A 14,786-nucleotide genomic window follows, 5' to 3' on the forward strand; every position below is an offset into this window, starting at 1 on the left:
ATAGGAGCCAACAACTCCGGTTCCTTCTGCTGCTTTCTTTCCTGCTACTTCCTTGTACAAGGGCTCTTGTTGCTCAGGCAGTCACTGGGTATCTTCGACTCCCTCTGTCCTCCCAGAGGTCCTCACCTCCTCTCCTGCCTCCTGCCCTCGATCTCCACAAGTCCCCTGCCAACTTCGCGGGACCCAGGGGACCAGCTGAGGACACTGCTCAAGCACCTCCGCTGCACAGAATCCCAACAAAGCGCTGGCCAGCACACACGCGACCCCCGGGCACACTCCACACCAGGGCCCAGGTAGGCACCCTTCAACCTATGGCACGTAAAGCATAGGAACAGACGGGCGCCCAGAGCTCCTCAGCCATGCTGCTCATGGTGCCATGTTTCGGTTCCTCCCCAGGCTTTGCCCAAGGGCAGTAATTCTAGCACTAGACCTCCTGAGTAAATATAAGTTGGTGACCTGTAAAGGCTTTTAAAGCATTACCTATTGATATTAAAAATGTATGCATTTTGTCGCCATTACACAGGCACGCATAATTTTAAAGATTTTCATGTTTGGTATCTATTTACTCGGCGTAACATCATCTTTTATATTTTATCAAACAATTGGGCAATATATTGTGTTTTTGTGCATTAAAATTCTAAAAAGTGATTTTTTCCCAAAAGATTTGCGTTTGATAAATTGCTGCGAAAATACTGTGTGACGTAAAAATATTTTAACACCCACCGTTTTATTCTCTAGGGCCTCTGCCTTAAATAAATATATAATGTTTGGGAGTTCAAATTAATTTTCTAGCAAGAAAAAAGTTTTTTTCATGTGAACAAAATGTGGCAGAAAATGTTTGGTCTTCAAGAGTGGGTGATGTGTGGCATAAGCTTCTACTCAGGAGAAGTAGGAGAATGTGTTTTGGGGTGTTATTCCACATATACCCATGTCATGCGTGAGCAATATATCATTTACCGTATTTTTCGCTCCATAAGACGCACCTGACCATAAGACGCACCTAGGTTTTAGAGGTGAAAAACAAGAAAAAAAAATATTCTGAACCAATGGACTGCAGACACAGTACAGGGGATGACCAGAGACTGCGGACACAGTACAGGAGATGACCAGAGACTGCGGACACAGTACAGGAGATGACCAGAGACTGCGGACACAGTACAGGAGATGACCAGAGACTGCGGACACAGTACAGTAGATGACCAGAGACTGCAGAAATAGTGCAGGAGATGACCAGAGACTGCAGACACAGTACAGGAGATGACCAGAGACTGCGGACACAGTACAGGAGATGACCAGAGACTGCAGAAACAGTGCAGGAGATGACCAGAGACTGCAGAAACAGTGCAGGAGATGACCAGAGACTGCGGACACAGTGCAGGAGATGACCAGAGACTGCGGACATAGTACAGGAGATGACCAGAGACTGCGGACATAGTGCAGATGACCAGAGACTGCGGACACAGTACAGGGAATGACCAGAGACTGCGGACACAGTGCAGGAGATGACCAGAGACTGCGGACACAGTACAGGGGATGACCAGAGACTGCGGACACAGTGCAGGAGATGACCAGAGACTGCGGACACAGTACAGGGAATGACCAAAGACTGCGGACAGTGCAGGGAATGACCAGAGACTGCGGACAGTGCAGGGAATGACCAGAGACTGCGGACAGTGCAGGGAATGACCAGAGACTGCGGACAGTGCAGGGAATGACCAGAGACTGCGGACAGTGCAGGGAATGACCAGAGACTGCAGACAGTGCAGGGGATGACCAGAGACTGCGGACACAGTGCAGGGAATGACCAGAGACTGCGGACAGTGCAGGGAATGACCAGAGACTGCGGACACAGTGCATTGAATGACCAGAGACTGCGGACAGTGCAGGGAATGACCAGAGACTGCAGACAGTACAGGGAATGTCCAGAGACTGCAGACAGTGCAGGGGATGACCAGAGACTGCTGACCTTTGGGAAGGGAGGGGGAGCGGTTACCTGAATTTGACAGGTACCCGCTCCCACTTCCGCGGAGTTGCCTTTCCTCTTCTTCCCGGGCCGGCTTCTGTGACAGCCGGGTGCCCACTGCGCAGGTGCGAGAAGCACTTCGCTTTGTGAATGGCCCGGCGCCTTCTGGGACCCTTCATGTGTCCCAGAAGACACCGGATCATTCACAAAGCGCAGCACATGCGCAGTGGGCACCCGGCTGTCACAGAAGCCAGCGCGGGAAGACTGTGCAGCGCTGGAGCGAGGAACAGGTAAGGCCCTGCAGGAGACAACAGCTGAGCGGCCGGCCCGGTATTCTGACATGGTGGTGCAAAAATACCGGACCGGCCGCTTTATATTCGCTCCATAAGACGCACTGACATTTTCCCCCCTTTTTGGGGGGGAAAAAAGTGCGTCTTATGGTGCGAAAAATACGGTAAGTGACAACTTTGTGTAAGGGAAAAAACAAATTGTCATGTTCGAAAAATTTTGGCAAAAAATAAAATGTTCCAGGGACTCAACATGCCTCTCTGCAAGATCCTTGGGGTGTCTACTTGCCAAAAAGGGTTAATTTTTGGGGGGTGATTGTACTGCCCTTGTATTTTAGCACCTCAAGAAATGCGATAGGCAGTCAGAAAGTAAAAGCTGTGTAAATGCCAATATAGATATATGTGTGTGTGTGTATATATGTGTATATGTATATACCATAGTTTGTAGACACTATAACGTTCACACAAACCAATTAATATACATGTATTGGGATTTTTTTTTAGCAAAGACATAGCAGAATAGACGTAGCAGAATACATTTGGCCTAACTTTGAGTTTATTGGATATTTCTTGTGACCAAAAGTGGAAAATATTGGGGGGTTTTTTCAAAATTTTTGGTCTTTTTTTGTTTATAGCACAAAAAGTGAAAACCACAGAGGTGATCAAATACCAGCAAAAGAAAGCTCTATTTGTGTGAAAAAAAGACATAAATTTCATTTGGGTGAAGCATTGCACGACCTCACAATTACCAGTTGAAATAGCTCAGTGCCAAATAGCAAAAAATGGCCTGGTCATGAAGGGGGTAAATCTTCTGGAGGGCAAGTGGTTAAAACAAGTGTCCATCTTTTTTATTATTATTTCTGACAATCCCTTAGAGTCCAAGCAGTGTGTCCTAACCAACCCCAGTAACCTGTTGTGGAGGATTAAACTATTTGTAAACCTCTGACATGAAAAATGAGCAAAGCATATCCTATAGTGCGTACGTGCCTCTATCCAAAACACCATGTGACATTTCTCTCTGCTGTATCTTTCCTCATGAGTCACTCCTAATAGGTTAAGCTCACACAACAAAATCCCAGGTGATAACACCACTCCCTTCCAGCACACAGCAGGTAACAGACAGCCTCAGCTGTGTATGGTTCTCTGTGAGCCTTTGTACAGGAAGGTGCGTCCCATCTCTCCATTCATGGATTACACAGAGCTCTGTGCTCTAGCTGTGCAGTGTGTGATACCATATCCCCACCCCCTGCCTTCTGTTGCTGAGAAAAATCCTTTGTTCTGTGTACTTTGAATCGGTGTCTGGAGAGTGGGCCTCAGAAAAACAGGTACAACTTGTTTCAAGTCTGTGTATCGCCAGAGGGTAGTCACTTTGGGGATATTGAAAGGTTTACATCCTCTTTAATCTTGCAGAAGAATTGCATGCAGTGGTAGGATGATATTACTCTTGCTTAGAAGTCTGTTCAGGTTCCTGAAGAAGGTTGAAATAGATCATTTTTGATGAGGCCAAGTGTTTAGCATTTTGGTGGGCAATTATAAAGTTTAGGATTTTATTACTGCTTGTATGTCCATTGGGGCAATTTCCTCCATTTCTTATCCTGGGATATTCAGCAATAATTAAGGATATGTCACCATTGTAAACACTGACCGCACAGCCTGACAGAGGATATACTGTTTTCCTCTCTACTCATAAAGTTGCTCTGTGTCTCTGAATAGTCTTTTCTTTTAATGTAAAAATGTTTTAGTTGGAGGGATTTCAGGGTAGTATTGCTAATGCTTGTTTTTTTGTTTATTTTTTTGAGTATTGTTAAATTGGATACTGACGCTTACTATTATTTTTTTTTTTTTTTTGTCTGTACACCTATCCCTGCGGGTTTATTAAATCGTAATTAATGGCAACAACATGGTTAGCACTCTTCTTGCCTTGCAGCACTGGAGTTCTGGTTTTTAATTATCTCTGTATGGAGTCTGTAAGTTCTCCCTGTATTTGTTTGCTTGTTCCTAAGGTACTTCAACAGTGCAAAAAACAACTTCCCAGTAGGGTAAAGGGTTTCTTTTATTAAGGCACATCTGGTAGCGGTATGTGTTTGACTGTGGTAGGCGATTTCGTTCATGGGCTCCTACAAGGGAAGGGACTAACCTTAATGATTAAATGTTGTCTGAAATGCATTTCAATCCAAGGTTGTAGGCTGTGATTGCCTGACTCCCTAAAGCAGTAATAGAAGGAAAGTGCATCACGTTACGGTTCTTTGTGCTGTGCAAATGTGCACTACTCTGGAACTGATTCTGCTCTGGCATTTAAGGAGTCACAGCCTCCGGAGCTGGATAAATGCATTTGCTGTCACATTTATTAACAATTGAAAACTCACTTTAAAGTTAATCTTTCCTTTGCCTATGCAGGGTAGAGGAAAGGAGTCTCTTAAAACCCAATTGAACCCTCTTATTTTATTAAAAAACCCAAAGATAGTTGAAAATCTCAGCACAATCGCCAAACTTATTAGGAAATTAATAAATATGAATGTGCAATTGCCTCAAAAAAGACTCATTCAGGCTGCATACACGTAATAAATGTACCTTTTTTTAATTTTTATTTTTATCAGGTGCTGCGGCAACGTTCAAAAATGCTGTGCCAGCACATAGAAGAGCTGGACTATGGCTCATACAGAGGCAGAAGCCCAGCTCTCTTATGTTCCCACACATTGCCAGAATTTTTTTTTTTTTAATCTTTGCTGCAGCACTTTGCTGATAAACAAAAAGGGAAAAATAGAGGCATATTTATCACTGTATGTGTGCCCAGCATCATGTAATCACCTTGTACTTTTGTATCCATCTTTCCTTGTGCTGCTCCATTAGGCTGCCAGGGTATGTGAGAGCTTGTAACTCACTCCCTCTCTTTCCCGTGTGTCAGAGCTAGGGGTGTCATGGTTGGCCCAGAGATGTCACATGTATTTGGAGGAGGCCATAGTCTTGTGTAAGCTCCAAACGAACTTGAAACTTGACTTTTTTTCCCTGGTCCTAAGAGCCAAAGGGAGTAGTGCAAGAGTTAGGAAAGGTGAGTACATGCTGCTTGGGGAGAGGGAAAGTTGGGTGACCCTTTTACTTTGCCCCGCATAGGCAAAATAAAAGATCACGTTAAAGGGGCCCACACAGAAGTATATTTTTTTAAATGTTATTTTATTAATGAAAATGGAAATAAATGTTTTAAAGGTGTTTTTCACTTACTTTTATACCAAAGATATAATATGCAAAAGGATAGAGCTGTGAATGGTAAGGCGAATAAATTGTTGGTTTGTGGTGGCTTAGACATAAAGGACACTTTTGTACAGTGGCCTTAATTTGATTTTTTTTTTTTTGTCTTTAAAGCTCAGTCGTTGCCACACAGTATAAAACAAAGTATTAAAAAGGGGGCCATGCTAAATTTGTATATTTATTTATCTGTACTAGGGCTTGAAACAGCGTCTGGGTCATCATCTTCAAATTTCAGACTTACTAATAAAACCAGTGCAAAGAATCATGAGATACCAGCTACTTTTAAAGGTAAGACATCTTACTATATAGTCTTAAAGTCAAAAATCCGTTTGCTGTATACTATTATATGAAATGTGTAGAAAAGGCTGTGTACACAGGTAGAAAGCACGCATACACACACAATGGTTATTGGAAGCTTTCTCATTTATTCAAAGAACAAAGGCTTTTTCAGATCATTAAGAAATAAAGTTACATCATGTGTCGGCTGCCTGGAACAAAACCATTCCATTCCTTCATGGGCAATCAAGGTCAATGCTGGTTATACGCCTAAAATACAAAATGTTATATCCTTTTTTCTCATGAGAGCACCGCTGAACAAACAAAACTTTTAAGAGGAAACCCTTTGTGTATAACAAATATAGAATAAAGTCTCTAAAGCATAACTCTTAGTGAATCCAACTAGTTCAAACCCCCCCCCCCCCTTTTTGTCCAATCCTGGACAACTGTTAGTCAATTTTCAGTTCTTTTCAGTGCTTTCCAGTGAATGGAATTATTGATGGAACCTCATAGACTTTTGAAAAGGATTCCACCTATCATCAGCAATACTTCTAACCCTGGTTTAAAGGAAACCAAATACCGTATTTTTCGCTCCATAAGACGCACCTGACCATAAGACGCACCGAGGTTTTAGAGGCGAAAAACAAGAAAAAAAAATATTCTGAACCAATGGACTGCAGACATAGTACAGGGGATGACCAGAGACTGCGGACACAGTACAGGAGATGACCAGAGACTGCGGACACAGTACAGGAGATGACCAGAGACTGCGGACACAGTACAGGAGATGACCAGAGACTGCGAACACAGTGCAGGAGATGACCAGAGACTGCGGACACAATGCAGGAGATGACCAGAGACTGCGGACACAGTGCAGGAGATGACCAGAGACTGCGGACACAGTGCAGGGGATGACCAGAGACTGCGGACACAGTGCAGGGGATGACCAGAGACTGCGGACACAGTGCAGGGGATGACCAGAGACTGCGGACACAGTGCAGGGAATGACCAGAGACTGCGGACACAGTGCAGGGGATGACCAGAGACTGCGGACACAGTGCAGGGGATGAACAGAGACTGCGGACACAGTGCAGGAGATGACCAGAGACTGCGGACACAGTGCAGGAGATGACCACAGACTGCGGACACAGTGCAGGAGATGACCAGAGACTGCGGACACAGTGCAGGGGATGACCAGAGACTGCGGACACAGTGCAGGGGATGACCAGAGACTGCGGACACAGTGCAGGGAATGACCAGAGACTGCGGACAAAGTGCAGGAGATGACCAGAGACTGCGGACACAGTGCAGGAGATGACCAGAGACTGCGGACACAGTGCAGGAGATGACCAGAGACTGCGGACACAGTGCAGGAGATGACCAGAGACTGCGGACACAGTGCAGGGGATGACCAGAGACTGCGGACACAGTGCAGGGGATGACCAGAGACTGTAGACAGTGCAGGGAATGACCAGAGACTGCAGACAGTGCAGGGAATGACCAGAGACTGCTGACCTTTGGGGAGGGAGGGGGAGCGGGTACCTGAATTTGACAGCTACCCGCTCCCACTTCCGCGGAGTTGTCCTTCCCTCTTCTTCCCGGGCCGGCTTCTGTGACAGCTGGGTGCCCACTGCGCATGCGCGAGAAGCGCTGCGCTTTGTGAATGGCCCGGCGCCTTCTGGGACCTGTCATGTGTCCCAGAAGACACCGGATCATTCACAAAGCGCAGCACATGCGCAATGGGCACCCGGCTGTCACAGAAGCCAGCGCGGGAAGACTGTGCAGCGCTGGAGCGAGGAACAGGTAAGGCCCTGCAGGACAGAACAGCTGAGCGGCCGGCCCGGTATTCTGACATGGTGGCGGCAGAAATACCGGACCGGCCGCTTTATATTCGCTCCATAAGACGCACTGACATTTTCCCCCCTTTTTTGGGGGGAAAAAAGTGCGTCTTATAGAGCGAAAAATACGGTACCTCTTTCCTGTGTTGTTCAATTAGCTCATAAATAAGCTTAGGTTATTTTTGGAAAGGGACTGATTGGTTCACAGCACTGTCTTGCACACTCTACAAATTACCAGACGGGGTACCATTCAAGAAGGAAGTGACATTTACTGGTATTGCCACAGTACAAGGGTGTAATTTGCTACAAATCCAGAATTGTGTATGGTCAGACTTCTTATTTGTATTTGAGCTGTATAAAATCATCTTTTCAGTTAGTGACTTCTTATGGCATATTAAGTTATTTTGTGTCAGGTTGATGACTTTAGTATCCTGACACTGCGCTGCATCTGATTTTATACTAACAAATTCTGCAATATATCTTTCGTACACAAACCGTGATAGTGTATACAACCAAATTGACTATAGAAAAAAAACCATTAAAGACTCCCCATTCTTTCCAAGTCCCATTCCTAATTTCACAGCAATCATTTTGCAAACTTTTTACAGTAAAAGTAGCATGGACCCAGGTAGACTTCTGTTAAGCTTAACTGCTCTCAGTCCGGAGAAGCACTCAGTTTGGTCCTAACAAGTGTTTTTTCAAACTTTTCCGCAACAGTTTCCGGATTTAGACCAGGTCAGAGGAGAATGGGCAGACTGGTTCGAGAAGTTAGGCAACAGTAACTCATGTCAATATGGACCAAAATCTCTGAGCAATGTTTCCAACGCCTTGTTGAATCTATGCCACAAAGAATTAAGGCAGTTTTAAAGGCAAAAGGGGGCCCAACCATTACTAGCAAGGTGTACCTAATAAAGTAGCCAGTGAGTGTATATGCACCAATCAGCCAAAACATGAACATTGATAATCTTGTTACAATGGCTTCTGAAAGAAGTTGGGACATACTAGGCAGCAAGTAAACATGTTGTCCGTGAAGTTGATGTGTTGAAACAATTTGTTGTGTATGGGGCTGCACAGCTGCTGACCTGCTTCCACAGCCAAAAACACCTACAGTTGGCAAGTGAGCATCAACTGGACCATGGAGCAATGGAAGAAGGTGGTCTGGTCTGATAAATCAAGTTGTTGTTTTTTTTCGGGGGGGGGGGGGGGGGGGGGTTGTTTTGTTTTTTTATACCATGTGGTTGGACAAGTGGTTTTCGTTGCTTACCTGGTATGCAGTATGAGAAGAAGGCAAGCCAGTGGAGGCAGTATGATACTTTAGCCAATGTTCTGCTGGGAAACTTTGCTCCTACCATTCAAGTGGATGTTACTTTGACACATATCTACTTAAACTTTGTTGCTGACCAAGTACATTTCTTCATGGAAATAAAGTTCCGTGATGGCAGGGCCTATTTCAGTAGGATATCATGCCCTGCCACACTGAAAAAACAATTCAAGAATGGCTTAAGGAACACAGGTTAGAAGTGTTGACTTGGCCAGATCTCAATCCTTCAAGCATTTGTGGGATGTGCTAAAAAAACAAGTCTGATTCATGGAGGCCCCACCTCAAAACGTACACAGCTTAAAGGGTCTAATACCGTCAACTTGGCGTCAGATACCACAGGATACCTTCAAAGATCTAGAGGCATCCATGCTGCTACAGGGCCGGGGCTGTTTTAGTGGCAAACGAGGGACCTACTCAATATTAGATGGGTCGTCATAATCTTTTGGCTGATTGGTGTGTACAACCCCATAGCCAAAAAAGTTTAGGCCCTGTGTAAAATCTACATCAAAATAAAATGCAATGATTTGCAAATCTCATAAACCCATATTTTATCCACAATAGAAAATTTACCAATTTAAGAAAAAAATTAAGGTATTTTTTAAATTGATGGCAGCAACACGTCTCAAAAAACTTGGGACAGGGCAACAAATGGCTGGCAAAGGGCATGGTTACCAAGGAAGAATTTGAAGAACATTTTGCAACTAATTAGGTTAATTGCCAGCAGTACAGTAACATGATTGGGTATAAAAAGGGCCTCTTAAAGAGTCAGTGTCTCAGAAGTGAAGATAGACAGAGGTTCACCAGTCTATGAAAAGGTGTCAAACAATTTAAGAATAATGTTCCTCAAATATGTAAATGTGCAAAAACCTTACATATATCATTATCTACAGTATGTAGTATCAAAAGATTCTGAGAACCTGAAGAAATTTCTGTGCGCAAGGGACAAGGCCAAAACGCAATATTGGATGCCCATGATATTCTGGCCCTCAGATGGCACTGCATTAAAAACAGGCATGGTTCTATGATGGATATCATTGCATGGACTCAAGAATACTTCCAAAAACCGTGTTCTGTGAACAGAACATCATTTGCCATGCCATCTGAAAATGCAAGTTAAAGCTCTATCATGCAAAGCTCTTTTAAAATGGTCTGTTGCAAAGCAGAAAACTGTTCTGTGGTCAAACAAATCAAAATTTGACTTTTTTTTTCCAGTTTTAATGCATTTTATTTTTATAATTCGTTGAGCCTGGAATGCGAGATAAATAGAACATAATGATTTTGCTTTCTGTTTTGAGGTTTTTTGAAATTTGACATTCTTTTTGACAATCCTCTGTACTAAAGTGGAAAGGGACCTTCCAGCTTATCAGCATTCAGTTCAAAAGCCTGCATCACTGATGATATTGGGGTACATTAGTGTGTATGGAATGGGCAGCTTGAGCATATGGAAAGGCACAGTCATTGCTGAGAGATATATCTAGATTTTAGAGCAGCCTTTGCTCCCATACAGACAACATCTTTTTCATGGAAGGCCTTGCATATTTCAGCAAGACAGGGCTAAACCACATACTGCATCTATGACAACAGCATGGCTTCGTAGTAGAAAAATCTGGGTGCTTAACTGGCCTGCCTGCAGTCTAGACCTTTCACCAATTGACAATATTTGGTGCATCGTGAAACGAAAAAAAACAACCTAGAATACTCGGGACTGCTGAGCAGTTAGAATCCTATATCAGGTAAGAACAACATTCCTCTACCAATAATCCAGCAACTGGTCTCCTCAGTTCCAAGACATTTACAGAGTGATGTTAAAAGAAGAGGGGATGCTACACCATGGTAAACAGTGCCCTGTCCCAACTTTTGTGAGACGTGTTGTTGCCATCAATTTCAAAATTACCTTATGTTTTTCTTGACCACTTCCCATCCCTTAGACCATTTATAAACTGCTTAATGTTAAACTGGTTATGCTAGGACAGTGGTGGGCAACCTTTTTTTTCAACTGAGCCAAATCTCGCCAAAACCATGATTGAAATTTATTTTGAGAGCCACATTTTTAAAACTGAAAATACATCTCCCATATAGTAATTCATCCCCCATAGTAATTCATCCCCCATAGTGTAATTCATCCCCCATAGTGTAATTCATCCCCCATAGTGTAATTCATCCCCCATAGTAATTCATCCCCCATATAGTAATTCATCCCCCATCGTAATTCATCCCCCATATAGTAATTCATCCCCCATATAGTAATTCATCCTCCATATAGTAATTCATCCCCCATATAGTAATTCATCCCCCATAGTAATTCATCCCCCATATAGTAATTCATCCCCCATAGTAATTCATCCCCCATATAGTAATTCATCCCCCATAGCAATTCATCCCCCGTATAGTATTTCATCCCTCGTATAGTATTTCATCCCTCGTATAGTATTTCATCCCCCGTATAGTATTTCATCCCCCGTATAGTATTTCATCCCCCGTATAGTATTTCATCCCTCATATAGTATTTCATCCCTCATATAGTATTTCATCCTCCATATAGTATTTCATCCCTCATATAGTATTTCATCCCTCATATAGTATTTCATCCCCCCATATAGTATTTCATCCCCCCATATAGTATTTCATCCCTCATATAGTAATTCATCCCTCATATAGTAATTCATCCCTCATATAGTATTTCATCCCTCATATAGTATTTCATCCCCCATATAGTATTTCATCCCTCATATAGTATTTCATCCCCCCATATAGTATTTCATCCCTCATATAGTATTTCATCCCCCCATATAGTATTTCATCCCTCATATAGAATTTCATCCCCCCATATAGTAATTCATCCCTCATATAGTATTTCATCCCCCCATATAGTATTTCATCCCTCATATAGTAATTCATCCCTCATATAGTAATTCATCCCTCATATAGTAATTCATCCCTCATATAGTAATTCATCCCTCATATAGTAATTCATCCCTCATATAGTAATTCATCCCCCATATAGTATTTCATCCCCCATATAGTAATTCATCCCTCATATAGTAATTCATCCCCCATAGTAATTCATCCCCCATATAGTATTTCATCCCCCATAAAGTATTTCATCCCCCATATAGTATTTCATCCCCCATAAAGTATTTCATCCCCCATATAGTAATTCATCCCCCATATAGTAATTCATCCCTCATATAGTAATTCATCCCTCATATAGTATTTCATCCCCCACAGTACTATTCCCCCCCCCCCTTCTAGTAAGCCAAGTCCCCCGTGTCAATTCACTTACCTTTTGCGTTCCTCTCGCTGTCTTCCCGCGCCGTTCGGGTCTTCAGGGCGGACTGTGAGAGGAGCCTAGCTCCCCTCCCCTCACGTTCGGCACGCTGCCCCGCCTACACACATCCTGACAGCCACATCCGCGGGCCGGATTAAAAGGTCCGCGCGGACTTTTAGGGCTGCCAACCGAGAGGAGGCAGGGGAGCGGCCGACCGAGAGGAGGGAGGGGAGCGGGCGCCCGGCACACAGAAGAGCCGCATTAGAGTGGGTAAAGAGCCGCATGTGGCTCGCGAGCCGCGGCTTGCCGACCACTGTGCTAGGATCATGACTACAGTTGGGCATGTTCCCAGTATAATTTTTTCAGCTGATGATTTTCCTTTGGTAAATGTAATATAGACAGACAGACAGACACTGGACTGTCCTGTTCGATCAGGGAGCATGGTAATGGATTATGTTTCTCTCTGAGTGACGTCAGAAACCAGAAGTGACAGGGATATTGTTACTTCCGGTTTCAGTCTCATTACTGGCTTGTGAAAGCATCAGATCAAACTGATCCTGTTTTTTTTTTTTTGTTTTTTTTTGTAAGATGCTTTAGGGGCCAGTAGAGAGATATGGTCACTCAAAGAGGACCTGTCACAGCTCATGCTATCACAAGAGATGTTGTTCATGCCTTGTGATTGCAATAAAGTTTATTTAAAAAAAAAAGTTAAGTACAGTGTTAATTTTTTTTTTTCCCCTAATTTTTTTTTTAAATGTTAAATTGCTGCTGTGCTCACACCCAAAGGCAAATGCTTGCATCAGTTCTACATGCATATGTACACGGCAATTGCACCACACGTGAGATATTGCCAGAAAGGCCAAATTGGTTAAAAAAAGCTGTACAAGTATCGTAAAATAAAAATATGCAACACCCACCTTTTTTTTTTTTTTTTTTTTTTTTTCCTCTAGTGCATCTGCTTAAAAAAAAAAACCCAACCCCTGAAAAGCAACCCCACACAATAATCCCCCTTCCACCAAACTTTACACTTCGCAAAATGCAGTCAGGCAACTACCGTTCTACTGGCAACCGCCAAACAGAACACGTCCATCAGATTGCCAGACAGAGAAGCGTGATTCGTCACTCCAGAGAGTGCTCTAGAGTCCAGTGGCAGTGTGCTTTACACCTCTGCATCCAATGGTTTGCATTGCACTTGGTGATGTAAGGCTTGAATGCAGCTGCTCAGCCATGGAAACCCATTCCATGAAGCTCTCCACCGCTGTGTCTAGCGGCACTGTAAGGGCTCATTTACACTTGCTTCAACTTTATTCCGCTTGTTACTCTGTTCTGTCCTTCTATTAGCATGTTATTTATTTTTACAATGTTTGGCTCTTTGTAATGCCGCTTCTTCTCTCTGTACAGAGACAGCAAGAAGCTGACATCAAGTAAAATTCAGATATTTACACTGCTTGCATTTAGAATAATACCGTAAATTGTATATCTTTGAATAAAATGAATTTGTGTATTTTAAATCTGCCTGGAGTTCAGCATTAAACATGTTTCATAGCTTTAAAAATGGCTAAACTTCCGGTTCCAGCGTCACATGTAGAACAGGGAGAGACAGCGGCTCCAACCGAGCAGCATATAAAACCAGCTATTACACCCGGGGACTGCTTCAAATTAGTGCTCACCCTGTTCCTGCCACATCGCTCTGCTGTATGGAGCGATACTTGATCTCTCATCGCTCCCGTCCTCCTCCACAAAAACCTGCCAAAACAGCCTCTCCTACCACGTCGGATCAAACATGGCCGACGGTGGACACCGCACAACCCCGCGATCCAACTCAACCACTCAATTGCCTGCATCTGGAGGTGAGGACCATTATGATAACATCGCTCAGGCAGTAGCAGCCTTGTTGTCTCCCACCGTCCCAGCTGCAGTTGACAGAGCAGTAGACATAGATAAGCTGAGGAGAGAGCTAGGAGAACAGGCTCAGAGACTTAATGTGGCAGAGGAAAGATTATCTGAAGTGGAAGATGATGTACATCAGTTTCAACTTACCACTCCGCAGACCACACAGACCCAACAATATCTACTTGAGAAAATAGACTATTTAGAAAATTGTTCCAGGAGGAACAATCTTAGAATCCTATGGTGCAGTATGTACTAATATAAAAATTTATAGTCTGACGAAGTCACGTGGGCGTGATGTAACGCTTAAGGGGCTTGGCTCTGGACAGACACGAATAGTGAATTCAGCTGACAACAAGTGAAGCCTGTATCTGATGATTTTATGGCATTTTATTAATTTACTACATGTGAGTGTATTACTGCTTCTTAATAAATTAGTACATACTGCACCATGGGAGTGTCATTTGTTCCCTTTTAAGGATGGTAATGTGTGACCTCCATCACCCTTAAAGGGACCAATCCCTGGCTCTGGTTTGACAATCTATTGAAAGCTCAAAGGTGTTTGATTACGATCACATGGCTGTGGATTGAAAAAGTGAAGAATCCTTTTGTCTACTTGATATCATAAAGCGCATTTCCATGTGCTCTGAGGTGAGAGTTCTGTGAGCACTGAGGTGGCACTATATGTTATGTGCAC

The 14,786-nt window shown here is 43.5% G+C and overlaps 1 protein-coding gene across 4 annotated transcripts in view; it reads left to right on the forward strand.

Moving 5' to 3' along the window:
• The window catches only part of LOC149444794 (triple functional domain protein), a 455,657-nt gene that overhangs the window by 405,936 nt on the left and 34,935 nt on the right, over positions 1-14,786 (forward strand). For all 4 annotated transcript variants that reach the window (XM_089654527.1, XM_089654524.1, XM_089654525.1 and 1 more), the window contains exon 43: positions 5,692-5,784. In XM_089654527.1, coding sequence (XP_089510653.1) covers positions 5,692-5,784 — 93 coding nt within the window. The remainder of the gene's footprint in view (positions 1-5,691; positions 5,785-14,786) is intronic.

Source organism: Staurois parvus, unplaced genomic scaffold (genome assembly GCF_062004578.1).
Source record: "Staurois parvus isolate SC_StPar_1 unplaced genomic scaffold, SC_StPar_1.0 ptg000772l, whole genome shotgun sequence".
Classification (NCBI taxonomy): domain Eukaryota; kingdom Metazoa; phylum Chordata; class Amphibia; order Anura; family Ranidae; genus Staurois; species Staurois parvus.